The following is a 23,779-nucleotide window of genomic DNA, read 5'->3' on the forward strand; positions in this document are numbered from 1 at the left end:
TCGACGCGGGCTTTCAAGCCCTTCAAAACGAGCTTTCGATCAGACCCCTACGACGTCTGTGGACCGAGATATTAACGATCAAAGTTTTTCGGAAAATGTGAAATATCTCGCGAACCAGAAGGGCTAGGCTATTGCGCTTTTTTTTGTTCGACGCGGGCTTTCAAGCCCTTCAAAACGAGTTTTCGATCAGACCCCTACGACGCCTGTGGACCGAGATATTAACGATCAAAGTTTTTCGGAAAATGTGAAATATCTCGCGAACCAGAAGAGCTAGGCTATTGCGCTTTTTCTTGTTCGACGCGGGCTTTCAAGCCCTTCAAAACGAGCTTTCGATCAGACCCCTACGACGTTTGTGGACCGAGATATTAACGATCAAAGTTTTTCGGAAAATGTGAAATATTTCGCGAACCAGATGAGCTAGGCTATTGCGCTTTTTTTTTGTTCGACGCGGGCTTTCAAGCCCTTCAAAACGAGCTTTCGATCAGAGTCCTACGACGCCTGTGGACCGAGATATTAACGATCAAAGTTTTTCGGAAAATGTGAAATATCTCGCGACCCAGAAGAGCTAGGCTATTTTGCACGTCAATTTAAAACAATTTAATGCTATTTATTAAGTATATTTACAATATTTTATTAATCAAGTCGTTTCATGAATGTCAGTACTTATGCTGTGTTCCTATTGGTTGAAAATAATCGAGTGACATTTTGCACGTGTTTTTGGCGTTATTTATAAGTTTTTATACTAAATCGTATTTTGCAAGTTAGTTTACAACAATTTAATGCTATTTATTAATTACTTTTACAATATTTTATTAATCGAGTCGTTTCATGAATGTCAGTACTAATACTGTGTTCCTATTGGTTCAAATTAATCGAATAACGTTTTACACCTTTTTTGTGCGTTATTTATAAGTTTTTATACTAAATCGTATTTTGCAAGTTAGTTTACAACAATTAATGCTATTTATTAATTATTTTTACAATATTTTATTAATCGAGTCGTTTCATGAATGTCAGTACTAATGCTGTGTTCCTATTGGTTGAAATAAATTGAGTGATACTTTAAACTTGTTTTTGGCGTTATTTATAAGTTTTTATACTTTATCGTATTTTGCTCGTTAATTTACAACAATTTAATGCTATTTATTAAGTATTTTTACATTATTTTATTAATCGAGTCGTTTCATGAATGCCAGTATTAATGCTGTTTCTCCATTGGTGAATATTTTACGCAAAATATTTTATGCTTATTTTATTCGTTTGTAGGAGATCAACTGTTTCCTCGAGTGTCCGGTTGGATTTTTTAACAAATTTAAACCGTCTTTTTTATTCCCACAAAGTGCCAAAACTGTGCATCAACGGAAACTAATTTTTATAAAAGTTTTAAAAGTGACAGGTATGTGTTATTGATTAAAGTTTAAGTCAGAAAAACAAATATTTCTATTTGTTTTACAGGCTTTAAACTTTATAGGCAAAAGATACGTGACGGCAGCTAACCAACGAGACCATCCGGAGTTCCGGGGAAGCCGCAGAAGTCTCTCTGACCATTCCTGGTGCAAGAGAAAATTCCTCGACTTACCCAGTACTCCAGATAGCACTAACACTTTGCAGAGTGAATTCAGGTATGTCATGCGTTAGAATTTAATTAGAGTACCCTCCTCTATCGTGAGGGACCGATTTTAGATTGCTCGAGAGCCTCAATTAATTAAAAAGTGAGAAATTAGTCAAAATATAACTTTAACCTCAATGTGTCACTTATGAGATTTTTAGTTTTAATTTAAAAATACTTCTGCTTTATTTACAGGTTTCGCGCTTTGGGGACGAAAGGTTCGCGACGGAAACTAACCAAGGAAACCGTCCGGAGAGCCGGGGAAGCCGCAGAAGTCTCTCTGACCATTCCTGGTGCAAGAGTAAATTCCTCGACTTACCCAGTACTCCAGATAGCACTAACACTTTGCAGAGTGAATTCAGGTATGTCATGCGTTAGAATTTTATTAGAGTACCCTCCTCTATCGTGAGGGACCGATTTTAGATTGCTCGAAAGCCTCAGTTAATTAAAAAGTGAGAAAATTGTCAAAATATAACTTTAACCTCAATGTGTCACTTATGAGATATTTAGTTTGAATTTAAAAATACTTCTGCTTTATTTACAGGTTTGGCGCTTTGGGGACGAAAGGTTCGCGACGGAAACTAACCAAGGAAACCGTCCGGAGACTCGAGGAAGCCGCAGAAGTCTCTCTGACCATTCCTGGTGCAAGAGAAAATTCCTCGACTTACCCAGTACTCCAGATAACACTAACACTTTGCAGAGTGAATTCAGGTATGTCATGCGTTAGAATTTAATTAGAGTACCCTCCTCTATCGTGAGGGACCGATTTTAAATTGCTCGAGAGCCTCAATTAATTAAAAAGTGAGAAAATAGTCAAAATATAACTGTAACCTCAATGTGTCACTTATGAGATTTTTAATTTGAATTTAAAAATACTTCTGCTTTATTTACAGGTTTCGCGCTTTGGGGACGAAAGGTTCGCGACGGAAACTAACCAAGGAAACCGTCTGGAGACCCGGGGAAGCCGCAGAAGTCTCTCTGACCATTCCTGGTGCAAGAGAAAATTCCTCGACTTACCCAGTACTCCAGATAGCTCTAACACTTTGCAGAGTGAATTCAGGTATGTCATGCGTTAGAATTTTATTAGAGTACTCTCCTCTATCGTGAGGGACCGATTTTAGATTGCTCGAAAGCCTCAGTTAATTAAAAAGTGAGAAAATTGTCAAAATATAACTTTAACCTGAAAGTGTCACTTATGAGATTTTTAATTTGAATTAAAAAATACTTCTGCTTTATTTACAGGTTTCGCGCTTTGGGGACGAAAGGTTCGCGATGGAAACTAACCAAGGAAACCGTCCGGAGACCCGGGGAAGCCGCAGAAGTCTCTCTGACCATTCCTGGTGCAAGAGAAAATTCCTCGACTTACCCAGTACTCCAGATAGCACTAACATTTTGCAGAGTGAATTCAGGTATGTCATGCGTTAGAATTTAATTGGAATACCCTCCTCTATCGTGAGGGATTGATTTTAGATTGCTCGAGAGCCTTAATTAATTAAAAAGTGAGAAAATTGTCAAAATATAACTTTAACCTGAAAGTGTCACTTATGAGATTTTTAATTTGAATTTAAAAATACTTCTGCTTTATTTACAGGTTTCGCGCTTAGGGGACGAAAGGTTCGCGACGGAAACTAACCAAGGAAACCGTCCGGAGACCCGGGGAAGCTGCAGAAGTCTCTCTGACCATTCCTGGTGCAAGAGAAAATTCCTCGACTTACCCAGTACTCCAGATAGCACTAACACTTTGCAGAGTGAATTCAAGTATGTCATGCGTTAGAATTTAATTGAAATACCCTCCTCTATCGTGAGGGATTGATTTTAGATTGCTCGAGAGCCTCAATTAATTAAAAAGTGAGAAAATTGTCAAAATATAACTTTAACCTGAAAGTGTTACTTATGAGATTTTTAATTTGAATTTAAAAATACTTCTGCTTTATTTACAGGTTTCGCGCTTTGGGGACGAAAGGTTCGCGACGGAAACTAACCTAGGAAACCGTCCGGAGACCCGGGGAAGCCGCAGAAGTCTCTCTGACCATTCCTGGTGCAAAAGAAAAATCCTCGACTTACCCAGTACTCCAGATAGCACTAACACTTTGCAGAGTGAATTCAGGTATGTCATGCGTTAGAATTTAATTAGAGTACCCTCCTCTATCGTGAGGGACCGATTTTAGATTGCTCGAGAGCCTCAGTTAATTAAAAAGTGAGAAAATTGTCGAAAAAAACTTTAACATCAAAGTGTCACTTATAAGATTTTTAGTTTTAATTTAAAAATACTTCTGCTTTATTTACAGGTTTGGCGCTTTGGGGACGAAAGGTTCGCGACGGAAATTAACCAAAGAAACCGTCCGGAGACTAGGGGAAGCCGCAGAAGTCTCTCTGACCATTTCTGGTGCAAGAGAAAAATCCTCGACTTACCCAGTACTCCAGATAGCACTAACACTTTGCAGAGTGAATTCAGGTATGTCATGCGTTAGAATTTAATTAGAGTACCCTCCTCTATCGTGAGGGACCGATTTTAAATTGCTCGAGAGCCTCAATTAATTAAAAAGTGAGAAAATAGTCAAAATATAACTGTAACCTCAATGTGTCACTTATGAGATTTTTAGTTTTAATTTAAAAATACTTCTGTTTTATTTACAGGTTTGGCGCTTTGGGGACGAAAGGTTCGCGACGGAAACTAACCAAGGAAACCGTCCGGAGACCCGGGAAGCCGCAGAAGTCTCTCTGACCATTCCTGGTGCAAGAGAAAAATCCTCGACTTACCCAGTAGTGTTTTTTCGTGGCGTCGCCGGCAGATTTCGCAGATCCGCTTCTCGGTAACATCGCGGAGTTTAAAATAATTTTAAGTAGTACGTAATTCGAGTCACCGAATTGTGTATGGTCCGACATTTTCAAGGTATAATGTATTGTAAATTTTTAATGTACAATGCATCAAAAATTTCCCGTCCCACTTTAACAGACTGCGGACTGTCGGTTGTATATACTTTTAATATTTTCTGTGAGTACAACCGGTGTGGTTAAAAATTTTTGATGCATTCTACACATCTTTTATTTCAAAACAATATAATATTAGTACAAAAAAATACATGTAATATATGTATACAGGCGCGCGCCTGTATTTTAATTAAAGGTATTTAATTTATCAAATAAAGAAATTGTAAAAAAAAGCATGCGACTTGCCAATCTGCATAAATTTCGGCGGAGTTGGTGAGTTGTGCCGGTGACTGTAACATAAAAAGGAAAAGAATTATGTAGACATGCCAGTTAGTCAATAAGATTAATATAAAAATGTAAAGGTTTTCTTTAATAAAGATTTTATTTAAAAATTAATGCTTACCTAAAAGTTGCTCCGCCGTAGCAGGATGCCCCCCGGGCCTGCTCCTCCTCTCAGATGGGAGGTTGTCGTCGTCGTTGAGTCATCTTTTCGCGCACTGGAAACTCTCGCGAAATACTGTCATTAACCACTAACGCTATCACTCATAATTTAAATTATCACTCGTTAGTTTACATTATCACTCATAGTTTAAATTATTATTAAAACACGGCACCCCGTATTATAAACGAAAACGCGACACTGTACACTCACACTCACTTACTCACATAATATTCACCGCGCACTTTATTACACTATGACTCATATTCACCGCGCACTTCATAACACTATGACTCATATTCATCGCGCACTTTATTACACTATCACTCATACCTAGTTTAAATTATTACAAAACAAGGAAAAATTGTTCGAATAGGACTTTAAAACTACTAAAATACGCGTCGCACAATCCGGCGTAACGCGAATCTCTCAAGCAGCAGATGCCAATTTTCCGAATTGCGTGCAGTAGCGCACGCACTATCAGTCACGTCTAACGAAACAGAAAACGACACTCCGCGAGGGACCGACGAATACTCCGGGCTGTACGACGATCCATTAAAAAATAAATTAAAAACGCGAATTACTATATCCCGAAAGCGCGAAACAATATTCCGATTACGAGAAAAGCGACCTTGTTTTGTAATAACTTAAACACGGCACCCCGTATTATAAACGAAAACGCGACACTGTACACTCACATTTACACTCACTCACATAATATTCACCGCGCACTTCATAACACTATGACTCATATTCACCGCGCACTTTATTACACTATCACTCATACCTAGTTTAAATTATTATAAAACAAGGAAAAATTGTTCGAATAGGAATTTAAAACTACTAAAATACGCATCGCACAATCCGGTGTAACGCGAATCTCTCAAGCAGCAGATGCCAATTTCCCGAATTGCGTGCAGTAGCGCACGCACTATCAGTCACGGCTAACGAAACAGAAAACGACACTCCGCGAGGGACCGACGAATACTCCGGGCTGTACGACGATCAATTAAAAAATAAATTGAAAACGCGAATTATAACCCGAAAGCGCGAAACAATATTCCGATCACGAAAAAAGCGACCTTGTTTTATAATAACTTAAACACGGTACCCCGTACTATATACGAAAACGCGACACTGTACACTCACACTCACTCACCTAATATTCACCGCGCACTTTATTACACTATGACTCATATTCACCGCGCACTTCATAACACTATGACTCATATTCATCGCGCACTTTATTACACTATGACTCATAGCTTAAATTATTATAAAACAAGAAAAAATTGTTTAAATAAAAATTTAAAACTACTAAAATACGCATCGCACAATCCGGCGTAACGCGAATCTCTCAAGCAAAAGATGCCGTTTCCCGAATTGCATGTAATAGTAGTGACTGGCAATAATAGCATGACTCAATGCGGCAACGGCGACTAACGCGTAAGCTAGGTGGAGTGTCAGGCCTTACCGCGGATCGCGTACGTGAGTCCTGAAGTACCGAAAGAAACGAGAAAACGAGAGAAAGTTGGAAGGCATCTTCATGCTTGTTCTGTTCGCGACCGTACATGTGAAGAGAACGCACGAATGATCGCTAAGAAATCATTAGAGGCGCCTATAATGATTTCTTAGCGATCACTCATGCGTTCTCTCTCACACGCACGGTCGTGAACAGAACAGAACATAAAGATGCCTTCCTTCAACTTTTCCCTCGTTCTCTCGCTTCTCTCGGTACTCCAAGGTTCACGCACACGATCCGCGGTAAGGCCTAACGCACTCCACTCTAGCTCACGCGCGTTAGCCGCCTTCGCCACAATGAGTCAAGTCATCATTACCGGTCACTGTACTATTAGCACGTCTTACCAGACAGAAAATCGACACTCCGCAAGAGATAACGCGTACTCTGGCTGTACGACGATTAATTAAAAAATAAATTGAAACGCGAATTATTATATCCCGAAAGCGCGAAACAATATTCCGATTACGAAAAAGCATTCTTGTTTTATGATAAAATAACGTTCTCCGCGCACTAGATCACTCGCGGGATATTCACGACACTTCCGTTAAATCTTTAAACACGACCCTGAGACGTAAGCGCGGTCTAACTGTCACTTTAATACTTCGGTCGGTGTAACAAACGACACAAAACTTGCACGAAGCACCGGTATAAAACGCGCCGCGATATAAAATATTCCTATCGCGGTAGACACTCGCGGGATAGTCCACGACACTTCCTATTAACCTTGAATCCCGACACAAGAATCTAACTGTCACTTCAAGCGAGGTCCACGTCACCTTGTTGCGCGGTCAAAAGTCGTTGGTAGAATGACCGCGAAAACTTCCCCCAACACCTTCAATGCTTTCCCTACTATCGCGCAGGATATTCTTTACCCCCTTGTGTTACCCCCACCGGGGAGTATTCACTATCCCGCTTTTTATCTCTACCGTTATGCAAAACGCGCGACCACTTTTTTCGTTAAATTTTAGATTTCTGCACAAAGCATCGGTATAAAACGGGCCGCGATATAAAACATTCCTACCGCGGTAGACACTCGCAGGATAGTCCACGACACTTTCTATTAACCTTGGATCCCGACACAAAAATCAAACTGTCACTTCAAGCAAGGTATACGTCACCTTGTTGCTCGGTCAAAAGTCGTCGGTAGAATGACCGCGGAAACTTCCCCCAACACCTACCATTTTTTCCCTATGTCGTTTCATGAATGTCAGTACTAATGCTGTGTTCCTATTGGTTGAAATTTATTGAGTGACATTTTGCACGTGTTTTTGGCGTAATTTATAAATTTTTATACTAAATCGTATTTTGCAAGTTAGTTTACAACAATTAATGCTATTTATTAATTATTTTTACAATATTTTATTAATCGAGTCGTTTCATGAATGTCAGTACTAATGCTGTGTTCCTATTGGTTGAAAATAATCAAGTGACATTTTGCACGTGTTTTTGGCGTTATTTAAAAATTTTTATACTAAATCGTATTTTGCAAGTTAGTTTACACCAATTAATGCTATTTATTAATTATTTTTACAATATTTTATTAATCAAGTCGTTTCATGAATGTCAGTACTAATGCTGTGTTCCTATTGGTTGAAAATAATCAAGTGACATTTTGCACGTGTTTTTGGCGTTATTTATAAATTTTTATACTAAACCGTATTTTGCAAGTTAGTTTACAACAATTAATGCTATTTATTAATTATTTTTACAATATTTTATTAATCGAGTCGTTTCATGAATGTCAGTACTAATGCTGTGTTCCTATTGGTTGAAAATAATCAAGTGACATTTTGCACGTGTTTTTGGCGTTATTTATAAATTTTTATACTAAATCGTATTTTGCAAGTTAGTTTACAACAATTTAATGCTATTTATTAATTATTTTTACAATATTTTATTAATCGAATCGTTTCATGAATGTCAGTACTAATGCTGTGTTCCTATTGGTTGAAAATAATCAAGTGACATTTTGAATGTGTTTTTGGCGTTATTTATAAATTTTTATACTGAATCGTATTTTGCACGTTAATTTACAACAATTTAATGCTATTTGTTAAGTATTTTTACAATATTTTATTAATCAAATCGTTTCATGAATGCCAGTATTAATGCTGTGTTTCCATTGGTGAATATTTTACGCGAAATATTTTATGCTTATTTTATTCGTTTGTGGGAGATCAACTGTTTCCTTGAGTGTCCGGTTGGATTTTTTTAACTAATTTAAACAGTCTTTTTAATTCTCACAAAGTGCCAAGACTGTGCATCAACGGGAACTAATTTTTATAAAAGTTCTAAAAGTGACAGGTATGTGTTATTGATTAAAATTTAAAGCCTGAAAAACAAATATTTCTATTTGTTTTTCAGGCTTTAAACTTTATAGGCAAAAGGTACGTGACGGCAGCTAACCAAAGAAACCGTCCGGAGACCCGGGGAAGCCGCAGAAGTCTCTCTGACCATTCCTGGTGCAAGAGAAAATTCCTCGACTTACCCAGTACACCAGATAGCACTAACACTTTGCAGAGTGAATTCAGGTATGTCATGCGTTAGAATTTAATTAGAGTACCCTCCTCTATCGTGAGGGACCGATTTTAGATTGCCCGAAAGCCTCAGTTAATTAAAAAGTGAGAAAATTGTCAAAATATAACTTTAACCTCAAAGTGTCACTTATGAGATTTTTAGTTTTAATTTAAAAATACTTCTGCTTTATTTACAGGTTTGGCGCTTTGGGGACGAAAGGTTCGCGACGGAAACTAACCAAGAAAACCGTCCGAAGACCCGGGAAAGCCGCAGAAGTCTCTCTGACCATTCCTGGTGCAAGAGAAAAATCTTCGACTTACCCAGTACTCCAGATAGCATTAACACTTTGCAGAGTGAATTCAGGTATGTCATGCGTTAGAATTTAATTAGAGTACCCTCCTCTATTGTGAGGGACCGATTTTAGATTGCCCGAAAGCCTCAGTTAATTAAAAAGTGAGAAAATTGTCAAAATATAACTTTAATCTCAATGTGTAACTTATGAGATTTTTAGTTTTAATTTAAAAATACTTCTGCTTTATTTACAGGTTTGGCGCTTTGGGGACGAAAGGTTCGCGACGGAAACTAACCAAGGAAACCGTCCGAAGACCCGGGAAAGCCGCAGAAGTCTCTCTGACCATTCCTGGTGCAAGAGAAAATTCCTCGACTTACCCAGTACTCCAGATAGCACTAACACTTTGCAGAATGAATTCAGGTATGTCATGCGTTAGAATTTAATTAGAGTACCCTCCTCTATCGTGAGGGACCGATTTTAGATTGCCCGAGAGCCTCAGTTAATTAAAAAGTGAGAAAATGGTCAAAATATAACTTTAACCTCAAAGTGTCACTTATGAGATTTTTAGTTTCAATTTAAAAATACTTCTGCTTTATTTACAGGTTTGGCGCTTTGGGGACGAAAGGTTCGCGACGAAAACTAACCAAGGAAACCGTCCGAAGACCCGGGAAAGCCGCAGAAGTCTCTCTGACCATTCCTGGTGCAAGAGAAAATTCCTCGACTTACCCAGTACTCCAGATAGCACTAACACTTTGCAGAGTGAATTCAGGTATGTCATGCGTTAGAATTTAATTAGAGTACCCTCCTCTATCATGAGGGACCGATTTTAGATTGCTCGAGAGCCTCAATTAATTAAAAAGTGAGAAAGTAGTCAAAATATAACTTTAATCTCAATGTGTCACTTATGAGATTTTTAGTTTTAATTTAAAAATACTTCTGCTTTATTTACAGGTTTGGCGCTTTGGGGACGAAAGGTTTGCGACGGAAACTAACCAAGGAAACCGTCCGGAGACCCGGGGAAGCCGCAGAAGTCTTTTTGACCATTTCTGTTGCAAAAGAAAAATTTTCGACTTACCCAGTACTCCAGATAGCATTAACACTTTGCAGAGTGAATTCAGGTATGTCATGCGTTAGAATTTAATTAGAGTACCCTCCTCTATTGTGAGGGACCGATTTTAGATTGCCCGAAAGCCTCAGTTAATTAAAAAGTGAGAAAAGTGTCAAAATATAACTTTAACCTCAATGTGTAACTTATGAGATTTTTAGTTTTAATTTAAAAATACTTCTGCTTTATTTACAGGTTTGGCGCTTTGGGGACGAAAGGTTCGCGACGGAAACTAACCAAGGAAACCGTCCGAAGACCCGGGAAAGCCGCAGAAGTCTCTCTGACCATTCCTGGTGCAAGAGAAAATTCCTCGACTTACCCAGTACTCCAGATAGCACTAACACTTTGCAGAGTGAATTCAGGTATGTCATGCGTTAGAATTTAATTAGAGTACCCTCCTCTATCGTGAGGGACCGATTTTAGATTGCTCGAGAGCCTCAATTAATTAAAAAGTGAGAAAATAGTCAAAATATAACTTTAACCACAAAGTGTCACTTATGAGATTTTTAGTTTTAATTTAAAAATACTTCTGCTTTATTTACAGGTTTGGCGCTTTGGGGACGAAAGGTTCGCGACGGAAACTAACCAAGGAAACCGTCCGCAGACCCGGGAAAGCCGCAGAAGTCTCTCTGACCATTCCTGGTGCAAGAGAAAAATCTTCGACTTACCCAGTACTCCAGATAGCACTAACACTTTGCAGAGTGAATTCAGGTATGTCATGCGTTAGAATTTAATTAGAGTACCCTCCTCTATCGTGAGGGACCGATTTTAGATTGCTCGAGAGCCTCAATTAATTAAAAAGTGAGAAAATAGTCAAAATATAACTTTAACCACAAAGTGTCACTTATGAGATTTTTAGTTTTAATTTAAAAATACTTCAGCTTTATTTACAGGTTTGGCGCTTTGGGGACGAAAGGTTTGCGACGGAAACTAACCAAGGAAACCGTCCGGAGACCCGGGGAAGCCGCAGAAGGCTTTTTGACCATTTCTGTTGCAAGAGAAAAATCCTCGACTTACCCAGTACTCCAGATAGCATTAACACTTTGCAGAGTGAATTCAGGTATGTCATGCGTTAGAATTTAATTAGAGTACCCTCCTCTATCGTGAGGGACCGATTTTAGATTGCTCGAGAGCCTCAATTAATTAAAAAGTGAGAAAGTAGTCAAAATATAACTTTAACCTCAATGTGTCACTTATGAGATTTTTAGTTTTAATTTAAAAATACTTCTGCTTTATTTACAGGTTTGGCGCTTTGGGGACGAAAGGTTCGCGACGAAAACTAACCAAGGAAATCGTCCGGAGACCTGGGGAAGCCGCAGAAGTCCCTTTGACCATTCCTGGTGCAAGAGAAAAATCCTCGACTTACCCAGTACTCCAGATAGCATTAACACTTTGCAGAGTGAATTCAGGTATGTCATGCGTTAAAATTTAATTAGAGTACCCTCCTCTATCGTGAGGGACTAATTTTAGATTGCTCGAGAGCCTCAGTTAATTAAAAAGTGAGAAAATTGTCAAAATATAACTTTAACCTCAAAGTGTCACTTATGAGATTTTTAGTTTTAATTTAAAAATACTTTTGCTTTATTTACAGGTTTGGCGTTTTGGGGACGAAAGGTTCGCGACGGAAACTAACCAAGGAAACCGTCCGAAGACCCAGGGAAGCCGCAGAAGTCTCTCTGATTATTCCTGGTGCAAGAGAAAATTCTTCGACTTACCCAGTACTCCAGATAGCACTAACACTTTGCAGAGTGAGTTGAGGCTTCTAAGTTAAATTTCTGACTTAAATTTGGTTTATTTAAGTGTAGTAGAGTGCTCACATTACATTTCAATAAGTTTTTTAACTCTAAAATATATATTTCAGTTATCTTGTGATTGGAGTATCTGGAAGGCCTCAGAATTTTTACTGTGATCTATACTTGGTGAGGGGGATTTCTGCTGTTTTCTCAAGAGTCTTGTTGGCATTCCATTACAGTTTCTTCATTCTACTTATGTCCCACAAAGTTTGAAGCTTGTAAGTCTACGGAAAATATTAATAATTAACTTTTAAAAAGTGACATGTATGTTCTATAAATTAAAATAAAAATGTTATAAAGTTTATGATTTTGAATGTTCTAAGTTAATTTTTTGACTCTAATTCGATTTTATTAAAGCTAGTAGAGTGCCCACGTTTTATCTAAATAATTATTTTAATTTTAAAATACATTGATAAAGATTAAAAAGATTGATGTATTTGCGGCGACGGTAAATTACTGAGAAAATTTTTAACACATCTTATTCCGAGATGACTAAATAGAAAACTGTAACCCACACAGAACACCACTAACAAAAAAAACTAATTATTACTTGCTTCACGCCAAGCAAAAGTTAACGTCAGCTGTAAAAGAAAAACTGTGAAGTTTAAGGAAAAAATAAAAGGAAAGAATAATAAGATTATATAATACAATGTAATATATTAAAATATTAATAATGTAATATAATAAAAAAAACAATTTTTAATGTATTTACAATGCAGCAAAACTTTTCCGTTCCACTTAAACCGACTGCGGACTGTCGGTTGTACATACTTTTATTATTTTCTTTAAATACAATCGGTGTAGTTGAAAAGTTTTGATGCATTCCACATCATCTCCCTGAAAGTAATATATATAAATACAAATATATATAAAAATATATAATTATATATTAACTTGCACTAAGCGACGAACGAAATCTTTTTCTCTAAGCGCCGAAATCTCTGACTGTCAGTCTAGTTGCGAAGCCTCGTGCGTGCGGACGTGTCGTTAATCGCTTCGCAATTACGTGTATTTTCGACCGCGGATAGAACGTTTACGCTTACGAAAAAATGTCGACGTCGTTCATTTCGCCCCGCCGACATAAATTAACCGAAGGATCAGATTGGTAAGACCTTAATTATTTTTTTCTCATAGTTTGTAATCAGGTGTCTTAAACTAATAGGACGTCGTCGACTATAGATTACTCAATTATAATGACGCGCACGCGAAGCGTGCGTATAATTCTGAAAGAAATTTTTTTAAACATTAAATAGGTAATAACAATAAATTACTTAATACTTCTTTTTATTTAATTTTTTAATTTATAATTTTTAATGTAATATATTTATGAATAACGGTAGAAATACGAATTAAAAGCTTTTTCATTGATTTTTTTATTCATTTAACGATCAATATTTCGATTAGCAAAAAACGTGAAATTTTTTTTTCTTAAGGCCGTCAGTCACTATCCTCTGCATTTTGTGGAGTGCGAGTCAGTGGTCGCCTGCTATCCTCGTCTGATCCATATATTACTTCTTCCTCTGAATCATTGAACATGGAGAATGCAGGGCTATCTTTCGTTATTGACGAGTCTGCAATAAATATTAAAGAATTTGTGTTACTTTTTTAGTTTTATCATTATAAATTAGCAAGTATTATATCAAGAGTTATATAAATTAATTTTTCAAAGACACACTTACGTTGTCCATATACTTGATGAAGTGTAGGAGCATAAACGTATGCCATAGTGTATAAGTAAAAATTGAGAAGACCATAAAGAGCCATAAACTGTGCGGACGTACGATAATAAGTGGAAAGACGAGATGCAAAACTGTCTTCCAACACACCAGCTCCAAATTGCCGTGCGGTAACTAAACTGCAAACTCCGGCAACTACTGCAGCAAGCAATGTCAAAAACCGCAAACGTAAATCTGTAAAATAAATCGTACGCTTTAAGTTATAATTATAAGTTTTTATAAAAAAAAAAAAAAAATAAAAACTTACTTTGTGCTGAGAGAATATCAATTATTAAAAAATTATGGTAGTCCCAAACAACAAAATAATCATGAGTGATTTTTGTTACTTGGATTATTCTAAATAAGTAATTAATTAAATAAGTTAACAAAGTGAAGTTAAACAAGTTAAAAAATATATTTACCAAAGTATGGCATAGACCGTAGTTCACTATACGCTTTTAAAATAAGAAGCAACAAATACGCGATGTAGAAACCACCCACTGTGAAGAAGAATACCTTGAAGCCCTGAAAATAAATTATACGTGTCTTAACAAATATAAGCTTAGTACTTTTTAATTTAGAATTTATTACTGTTGTCGACCTTTAATAAGAATAAGTTCAACTTACGTAATAATTCGATGTATCGAGAACATAATTATAAGTGGGATCCTCCAATTCGGTGCAACGAAGCCATGTAGCAAGAGTTAATGCCGCACCCCATAACATCCCCACCACCAACAGCTTTGGTAAGTAAAACGTAATAAGCCGCCTTTCGTTCTAAAGGAAGAAATTAAGTATATATTACAAAAGAATGTGCGTGCTCCGTCTAATTAATTAATCTAATTGATGATGTGCGTTTTACTATGGGTAAACTGCCTGGTTAATTAATATCTTTCCATTTTTGTCGGTACAATACCTGTCTAAGGCCGTGATAGACGCAGAGCCAGAACATAAGAATAGCACATAGGAAAGTTGTTTGTAGAATTGCATCCAACATACCAGGTATCCAAGAGTTTATCAAGAAAGTCATAGGAAACAGCGGATCTGTTTAATTAAATAAAGTTTAATAAAAGTAAGAAAAATGCAAATTGATGAAATATTAGAAAATTTTAAAAACTTACTATTATACAGAATTAGTAATGGAAGAAGGATAGAAATCCACTTTTGCTCTATCGACCAATCGTGCAGTGGATACTTTCTCAGCGAATGTCCGAACCAACACTGAAAGCGGTATAATTTTCCATTCGATTTCTAGAACAAGCTTTAAATATCCGCGAAAAAAATGGATAAAGTTAAAAAACAACTAACATATTATTTTATAAAGTTACCAATTTTTTTTTCTTTGAAATCGGAGATTTATTGGTCACTCTTTTTCATTGTTGTTTAAAAAACTAAATTCATTAATTATATTTTTATATTACATAAATATTCATTAAAATAAAAAAAAGATATAGTAGATATTATAATTGAGAGTTGTTACTTAAAAATGATACGATGTAATAAAGAATTAAAATAAATTATGCAATATTTCCATATTTGGTTTAAAAACAATTGCAAATATTCTTCGACTTGTCTTAATTTAATTATTTTTATACGTCACCATTGCAACAGTTATAAATTACCATAACTCCAAACGTGGCCAATAAAAAGATTAGTCGGAACCAGATTTCAATTTGCGTGAATGCCGGATTGTAGTTCTTAAACTGTGAACAAAAAAGAAAATAAAAGAAATTTAAAGAAAAATCGAAATACTTAAATCTCGAATTTATCATATCCAAACAAGTGTGATCATTTCATGCAGTGCTTACTGACGTAGAATATCAGTTCTCGTATAGTATATCGCTGATGGAAGCTCTCAAGACCATGAAAACGGACAGTAATTATGTAGTAGGCATAATCAAGAAATCCGAGATGGGCGACAACTAATTCCTCGCAAGATTGCCTTTCACACTTCAAGTGTCTAGTTCTAGAAAATGATCACAGTCGTTAAATTCTATATTGATTATTAAATTTATCTGTATTAATTTACACATCGCGCTACGGGAGAAAAATGATTTTTTATCGTACACTTACCGATTATGTCCATCTTCTGAAGATAGTACAGATACGAGCTTGCGATCAGCGGTCATACCGTCTATAGAAACGCTAACTTGAAATCCTTTATCATATCTCTCATCTACAAATTAAGATAACTATAGTTACGTTTTATTTCTTATCTTATACATATAAAATAACACTTTATATAGCGTCCAACGTGGGAGCATCGCAGACGCGCCCTGCTTTGTCTGATTTTAAATTGGAGAAACTTTCTCGCTATTAATTTTAAATGATAAAAAATTGCTCATTACCGTCATTATTTGCCGTTGATAGCTTGGCAATCACCCATAGTTGCTGGCTATATGTAGACAAAAGAGGCGTTTTCATAATGAATGGCCCTGTAGCCATCTCACTGCCGTTCAAATGGGCTTTTTGCTCGCTGGTCGATGTTATAGGCGGCCCTTTTAAAGCATAACGTAAAAGTTAAAATTTAGTAGTGTCCGAATCATTATGTGAACGATTGTATATATTAATATTTTAATGCTTGCAAAAGTTTATAATATAAGCTATTTAACATATGCACGTTCGAAATCTTTTACTTTAATACAAATACAAAATTATTATTAATACTCACCAGCAAGGCCAATAAAAATCGCTAATCCGAAACATGCAAAAAAAGCAATGAACACCATGACAAATTCCCTCTTGTGCATTGAATATAATCGCATTTGTACAGATCTGTATACATATAAATTTAAGTTAATGACATGTACAATGTTTACATATACAGGGTATCCTAAACAGCATATGAAAATTAGATTTGAAGAGGAAAAATTATTTAATTTTATAAAATTGTCGATTGCGGTGGACGGCGGCGAGTATACTTTAAAAAAGATCGGCAGAGTCACAAACGAAGCAGCAGTCATAAGCGAGCAGCGAGCGAGCGAGCGCGTTCGCTTATCTTTTACTCGTTTTACTGCAAAAAGACTGCCGCTCGCTTAACTCGTTGCTTGACTTTTAATAGTCACTCCGCTCGTCGAAATTATAAGTTGTCAGGGAGATTTTCAAAATATATGCTCGTCTTTAAAATTATTTAGTGTATTAAAATAACTATGCTTCTCGCTTCTTGAATAATTTTTGAAAGAAATCACCTTTCACAACGGTCATGATGATAGGCTGGCGCGATATATTTATTAAATTCGCTGAAAAGGTCACTAAATTGCGACAATGCATTTCTAATTTTGAGACTCCAACTGGCGGATGGGAGATGATACGAGTATCCTAATCCGGGCCCGTTCACCATCTTCAGGAATGTTTTATCCTGTACCTAAAATCAACTTAAAATTAGCTGTGTCTTATTTTATAGTTGAAAAAAAATTAAAAATTATGTGTCACATGGTTTTACTACATATTTCTCAATATCTTATTAATATATACATTTTCCTTTAATTTTTCTACATAAAAATTATTGTAACTTATAGAAAGTAGAACTCGAATATTCTATTTCATATAAAATACATCGAAAACATTTTATATATTACATGAATTAATCATTTTTTTATCCTTAAAGTTCTTCATTTTAATTAAAAAAAAAAAAAAAAAAAAAAAAGGGGCTTAATTTGTTAGAACAATTAGAGATAAAATAAAAAAAGCTATTCTTCGAAGGTAGAAAAATAAAAATACAAGTGTTTCAATATTTTTCAATACACGTAATAGTGGCGCCACAACTTCAATCAAGAACTCATTTTTCGATATTCGTCAAAACAACCGGATCGGTAGGTTGTACATAAAATATGCTTCGTACAACATCAGATTTACGCGATAGTTTACGTACGTGTAAATAGAAAAGCTCACCCTCCGTTTTATTGCGTGACAATAGACGCTATTTCTATCTACAGTCTCGATAAATAATTACTCGCATAACGCTTGCGATTCACGAAGGATCTCATAGAGAGGAAGATATACGGAACGTGCGAGAATTTTTTGGCATCATGTTCGTTTTGCGTAATTTGCTAATTGAACCTACAACACGAAAATAACCATGCGAGCATACGACGTATGTACACTGACCCACGCACTATTGATTTTTCACACCATAGTCCACAGAACATTAGACACATGTCGTCGGCTCATCGGTTGACTCCCATCACTTTTTCTTCGTTGGTTCATTGGCTGCCGAGCTTTCCCGTCGCTACCTCGATTGGCTCGATTTGCCGGGTGGGCGATAGTGGCGGCGCGCTTCAAACGTTTTCGGAACTAAAAAGAAAATTTAAATTCGCCACGCGGTACTTCAACGCCAAACCAGACGCTCGTTATCCTGAAGTGTCGTACAGCTCGATTAATTAATTCTATTTAAAATAATTTCAAGACATATCAAGTTTAATTTATATCTTTATATTTTGTCTTAAATATTGAATGAAAGCGCTGGCATTTTACAAAAATATTACACAAAATTATTATTATAATTATAAATAAATATTAATTATTATAATTTTTGACGTCTACGATGGCTTATCTTTTGGGCACCTTCTGACACTGGATCTTGTCCTTATGCTGTGACCATCGTTATCTAAAAATGATTTGAGATTTTTGTTTTGTGAATTTTTAGGCTTATTCGTTGACGATGTACTCGCGGTTTCAATATTTTCTCTCAATAATTTGCTTTTAAAGAATTTCCTTTCCTCATACGTTTCCGAAATATTCTGGTTTTGCAATTTGTCAATTGTTTTAGATTCCATCATCGCAGATGAATCAATATTATTATTTGTATTATCCTTTATTGTCATCTGTTTTAATAACTCTATAGCCTGATCTATATTTTTATTGTAATCAGCAACTGTTAATTGTTTTGTACTTTTAACGCTTTTTCTGGTTTTTGATTTAATTTTGAGATTCTCTACACTATCTATCAATTTATCAGTATTTTCCATGGCAGATATATCTGTATTGTCCACCAAATTCATCAAACTCGTTGATATATCTGGAACTAAAGATGCCACTTTAATCATAATATCTTTTATCGAGTTTCCTTGCGTATTATTTTTATCTTCATTAAGATTCTCCAATTGTGACACGGAATCGTCAATTTTTAAGCTAGCTAAGTTAGCTGTTAAATCTTTAACATTTTTCTTTTTTACATTTGTATACGATTTAATTTTTGTGTTAGAGTATGTGGGTGGTGGTGGAGATAAACTATTGTCATCTTCGTCATCGCTCCAAATTAAATTAATTTTAGGTATCTTCAAAGGTACTGGACTTTTTCTACGTCGAATTGAAGTAGGTTTCTTGACGCGATATTTTTGAGAAGTTGGTGTGACACAAACGCTTGGACTATTCGGAGATTTTGTTTCATCACTTACATCAATGTCATGTGGCTGTGGAACCATAAACTCTGTAACAAATTATTATATAAAGTTATAAAAATATTACTCAAAATTTATCCTAAAAAAAAAAAAAAAAAAAAAAAAAAAAGACGATATATATTTGAAAATACATACTTGAATTAAAATCTGAAGATTGTATCACTTGAAATTCATTATCAAGTTTTAATTCTTGAACCATTATGTAGACGGGATGTCTCTCCAAGTTATACTTGTGGCACATATTGCTTGCTAAATTTAAAATATATGTTGCATCTTTTTCATGCGATCTTATGCTTATTTTTAAAAAGTAACAAAAGTCGATCAGTAATTGTATGTAATCGATTATGTAGAAACGTATTTGCCAAGATAATTGTTTCACACCGATTTCGTCACGGGGCCAATTTTCAGGTAGAACTGACTTTTCTTTTTCAAATAATTTCCGCTTTATCTCAAAGGCGCCATGAAAATGATCAAGAGCGGCCGTAGGGTGATTCTGCAAGGCATATAACTGTGCTCTGATATAAGTAGTGACAAACACCATGTATTGATACGAAACGTTGCTGCACTTATAGCAATTGCAATCTGTGTGCAATGTGAATTTCGGCAAGTCAAAGACTTTTTTACCGAGCACTGGGGAAGTGTCGTTGTTTAGCGAATCTCTGACAGGATCTGCAATCTTCGTAGGAGTCACTGCGAGATAAGTTGACGGTATTTCAATGGCTTTAGACTCCATAGACAGCTGAAACGACTCGATGTGCAACATATGCTCGAGAGCTTGTAGCTTTACTTCGCAATCGTCCAATTGCAAACGAGATAAATCAATATAACATAATGATTTCAATAATTCGGCGGTGCGTAGCATCGCATTTAAGCTCTGTGCCGATTTTAAAAGCTGCAGTAAATCTGGGCAAATACCACGAAAAGACAATAAACTGTTTATTCTTATGGCTAAGTTAATTGCAGTAGTGAAAAGTACATCGTAACTGAAAAGATATGTTGCTTGATTTGAACCTGAAAAAAAAAAGAAAAAAAAAGCGTAAGATTGCTTAGTAAATAATTAAGCAACATTGCGTAAATATAAATCAATTTAGAATGAAGTAAAGTATAAATAATTGTAAATAACTTAATTACATTTTTTTAACAAATCATAATTTACGCTTCTCATTGTAAGCCGACATTCCTCAATGTACGAACTATAATCCTCATGTTGCATATCATAAAAATGATTGTTGCGTATAATAACATCTAAACTTAACAGATACACGGGTTTATTAGCAAGAAGTGAAATTCCTGAAAGATTCCTAGCTTCGGCAAATAATTGTTTAGCGTCATCATACTAAAAAAACAAAAAGAAAGAAAAAAAAAATAAATAAAAATAAAAATTTTAGTGCGTTAAATTAAATATTTTTACTTAAATTTTGCTTTAAACTATTTTCTTACCTTTCCACATTCAAAATAAAGATCTGCTAAACTTATCCAGAAAGTAGCAATGGTCCCAATTACATTTTTATCTTTAGAATCCCTGTACTTTGTAATATATTTGTTGGCAGTAGCAATCCAATCGTAATTGATTAGTCTCAATGATATACACCGACTTGTAACTGTAAAAAGATTAAATAATGACTTTAATCATAAGATACCCCGTTTTTAAATTATTATAATAAAAATAGCTCAACATACTATAAATAATTATATAATCCTTTATTTCCAATGCTAATTTAAATGCCAATGTCCATGTTTCAGCTTCGCAATCTTCATATCTATATAACCGGGCATATTCCCCAGCTGTTATCAAAATACGAAGTATAAGTTTAGGTTCCCAATCTTTGACAACTTCTTTCTATCGGCGATAAAAACATTTTTATGTAATGACAAAATTTTTAAGCTTTTAATAAAGTCAAGACAATAATTAAATATTTTCTAACTTACAAAATAACATTCAAACAGTTGTTTCCATTTCTTTAAACTTTTTTGCAAACACAACATAAGATTAGTATCTTTTTTAATGTTTATCATAGTATAAGCAGCAACTACGTTTGAAGAGTTAGTTTCCATTGGTTCTTTTAGTTTAGGAGCGTATATAGCAAACTTTGTATTTTCCATTTCTAAATGAGTTTGCTTTCTCATTACACGCAGTTCCTCCGCAAACATAAAAAGGCTTAAATTAGCTTCCAAGCATAAAATAGCCACAGAATTCGACTTGTTTTTCTTCAAATCATGTATAGCTTGTTCATAATATTTTAAAATAGAACTGTCATACTTGAAACCTAAGAAATAATATCCTAATAACAGAACAGTGTGTGCATATTGATTACTTGGCTGTAGCTTCTTAAGTGTTTTCAGAAGTGTTGCTATACCATTCGTAAATGCGATTTGTTCTTCCAGCAAATTTCTTGCCTCACACAAACATAATGCAATAGGATCATACTTGAGAGTATCGACGGAAAATCCCAGTTCACTTTTTATTTTCTCTTTATCGTTTTTCAAGCATTCCAACATAGTCATTTTTGTAATTTCTTCAGGAGCACTTTTCTTAATACTTATCCATGTATGAAAAGCTTTTGTATTCGAATGATTATAAGTTAACAGAGCATTTAACACACATGCAGTTGCAGCTTTTTTATACATATTATTGTTGCAATGCACAACGCTTAATCTGTGTAATACAAAAGTAATAATATTTTCAAAGTCCTTGATTTTCAAGTTTTCAAGATCTGACTTTAAATTTAATTCAAAATCTTTAAGTTGAAAAATACAAGTACTTAAAAAGGAGTACAATTGTACACTTTCCTCATATATGTGTTCAGATAATATACCTATATTATAAATTATATTACGACAAGTTCTCCATGATTGCCACCAGCGCTTACATTCACATTCTTTTATTTCAAAAATAATTGATTCAACAGTTTGCTTCATGATTTTCCTGGCAAGAGTACACATTTTTGCTGGCAAGGTTTTAAGAGAAAATTTAAATATCAAATTGATACATCTACACTTTGTCGCGATAAAGTTGTGCAAGTCCTTCTTGACTATACACAGTTTGTTTGAGCACCATTTGCATTCAGTTGATTTTTTCTCTTTGTAAAACTCATCTGTATTTATATGTATAAATAAATTCATTATTTCTAGTAAGATGCCAGTATTAACCAAATGTTTGAACATGGAGTTGTCAATTTCTATACACTTTTCCCAGTATTCTAACACTACCTCAGATATCTCTGCAATACTAATTGCATTACATTTAAGATTCTTTGTACCATACTTTTCTGCAATGTTTACATTACAATAAATAACATTTTGTATATCTTTGGCACTATTGTTAAGACTTTCCATTGGCACTAAAAGAGTCATACAAAAGTTTTGAAACTGTTGGAAGCACTGATGACACTCTTTATCTTCTGTCAGAATTTCAAAATAAGCAAATAATGTATCCAACATTTTTCTAGAAGATTTAATATTATTTATATTAGTTGTCTCACATATTACACGACATATAATACGAAGTATATGATAATATATTTTATATTTCTCATCTTTATCCAGATATAACTGCACTCCTGACAAGTATTCTAATATATATTTACAAAAATCATCAAAATATTTCTTGTCTTTATCAATCATAAATATTCTATCTAAATGTTTATTTATCCCCTCAAGCAAGTGCTTTGTATAATCTTTATATACCATCTGTGTCATGTTCATTTCATATTTCATGATACTTTTTAATTGATTATAATTTTCTGCATTCAAAGACTCATTTTTTAATTCAAGCCACATGCTGTAAATTGAGTAACGCCACAAAGACAACACTTTTATCAGAAGATTTATAGTATCATCTTGAGGATTGTATAAAATGCCAGGTTGCAAGTAGCAACATATATTTTCCGCATCCTCATATAGATTAAAAGCAATTAAACATTGAACAATTTTAAAAAGAGCTTTAACGAAGTTGTTGTCATTAGGTACTTTAATTAATAATGAACAAAGAAAGTTAGCTAATTCAGCGATATCTTGCCCAACCTTGGAGTTTTGTTTATTGCATTTGTCTGCCATAAAACATAAGCGTAGTAACAGTCTAAATATACCGTCATTCAGTTTCTCGCTCGGTTCAACACGGAAATTCGTCTGAAAGATGTCAATAGTGAAATTCTGTTTCGCATATAACATTATTCAATAACAGAAAAAAAAAGGAGCATACCCGCATATCCTGCAATACATCTTGCAGTTTTTCCAACTTTATCAGCTGCAGCCACGTTTCTATTTTTGCCTGCATCTCGTCCATTTTACGGAATGTAAGCGTGTCGATAATTCACTTGAGTCCTTTATATAATATATTCACATTTTTATCGTGCACATCTATCGAGAATGGACGCGAAAAACCGTTTCACCGTGCGTGATTTGAACTTGTATAACGTAAACACAGACGTCACGTCACGTCGCGTCAGGCCGGTTTC

General features: G+C 35.1%; 2 protein-coding genes and 3 long non-coding RNA genes across 6 annotated transcripts; 2 read left to right on the forward strand and 3 right to left on the reverse strand.

The window, feature by feature from the left end:
• The first annotated feature begins 1,055 nt into the window (after positions 1–1,055).
• LOC139108378 (uncharacterized) lies at positions 1,056–1,737 on the forward strand. The gene is made up of 2 exons (XR_011546649.1): positions 1,056–1,396; positions 1,456–1,737. It is a non-coding gene; the product is annotated as an uncharacterized lncRNA (long non-coding RNA).
• A 3,024-nt stretch (positions 1,738–4,761) lies between these two features.
• LOC139108376 (uncharacterized) lies at positions 4,762–6,416 on the reverse strand. Its single transcript, XR_011546648.1, has 2 exons — positions 4,944–6,416; positions 4,762–4,830 (listed from the first exon to the last, which is right to left on the reverse strand). It is a non-coding gene; the product is annotated as an uncharacterized lncRNA (long non-coding RNA).
• Positions 6,417–10,539: 4,123 nt separating this feature from the next.
• LOC139108445 (uncharacterized) lies at positions 10,540–12,473 on the forward strand. Its single transcript, XR_011546660.1, has 3 exons — positions 10,540–11,824; positions 12,007–12,163; positions 12,277–12,473. It is a non-coding gene; the product is annotated as an uncharacterized lncRNA (long non-coding RNA).
• Positions 12,474–13,475: 1,002 nt separating this feature from the next.
• On the reverse strand, positions 13,476–18,065 carry LOC139108438 (transmembrane protein 181). Of its 2 annotated transcripts, none has more exons than XM_070666717.1 (13): positions 17,815–18,065; positions 17,112–17,287; positions 16,595–16,698; positions 16,272–16,421; positions 15,997–16,099; positions 15,736–15,889; positions 15,546–15,626; positions 15,045–15,144; positions 14,840–14,967; positions 14,551–14,700; positions 14,346–14,448; positions 13,888–14,118; positions 13,476–13,779 (listed from the first exon to the last, which is right to left on the reverse strand). In XM_070666717.1, the coding sequence occupies exons 2-13, from the start codon at positions 17,261–17,263 to the stop codon at positions 13,646–13,648; spliced, it is 1,590 nt and encodes a 529-aa protein (XP_070522818.1). In that variant the 5' UTR covers positions 17,264–17,287; positions 17,815–18,065; the 3' UTR covers positions 13,476–13,645. The 2 variants fall into 2 exon arrangements, with proteins under 2 accessions (XP_070522818.1, XP_070522819.1); XM_070666718.1 differs by having other exon boundaries at positions 17,795–18,065.
• A 273-nt stretch (positions 18,066–18,338) lies between these two features.
• Positions 18,339–23,759, reverse strand: LOC139108433 (uncharacterized). The gene is made up of 7 exons (XM_070666707.1): positions 23,524–23,759; positions 21,252–23,450; positions 21,003–21,162; positions 20,763–20,923; positions 20,454–20,658; positions 19,458–20,333; positions 18,339–19,351 (listed from the first exon to the last, which is right to left on the reverse strand). The coding sequence occupies exons 1-7, from the start codon at positions 23,605–23,607 to the stop codon at positions 18,462–18,464; spliced, it is 4,575 nt and encodes a 1,524-aa protein (XP_070522808.1). The 5' UTR covers positions 23,608–23,759; the 3' UTR covers positions 18,339–18,461.
• Positions 23,760–23,779: the final 20 nt, after the last annotated feature.

This window comes from Cardiocondyla obscurior, linkage group LG15 (assembly GCF_019399895.1).
Source record: "Cardiocondyla obscurior isolate alpha-2009 linkage group LG15, Cobs3.1, whole genome shotgun sequence".
In the NCBI taxonomy this organism is placed as follows: Eukaryota; Metazoa; Arthropoda; class Insecta; order Hymenoptera; family Formicidae; genus Cardiocondyla; species Cardiocondyla obscurior.

Coding starts and splice junctions, on each gene's coding strand:
- LOC139108438 (XM_070666717.1), bottom strand. CDS start 17,263: ATGGTGAACGGGCCCGGATTAGGATACTCGTATCATCTCCCATCCGCC. Junction 16,422..16,594: donor GATTTTTATTGGCCTTGCTG/GTGAGTATTAAT, acceptor ATGCTTTAAAAG/GGCCGCCTATAACATCGACC. Junction 14,701..14,839: donor TCTATCACGGCCTTAGACAG/GTATTGTACCGA, acceptor TTCTTCCTTTAG/AACGAAAGGCGGCTTATTAC.
- LOC139108433 (XM_070666707.1), bottom strand. CDS start 23,607: ATGGACGAGATGCAGGCAAAAATAGAAACGTGGCTGCAGCTGATAAAG. Junction 21,163..21,251: donor AACTGTTTGAATGTTATTTT/GTAAGTTAGAAA, acceptor TATCGCCGATAG/AAAGAAGTTGTCAAAGATTG. Junction 20,659..20,762: donor TTTATTTTGAATGTGGAAAG/GTAAGAAAATAG, acceptor TTGTTTTTTTAG/TATGATGACGCTAAACAATT.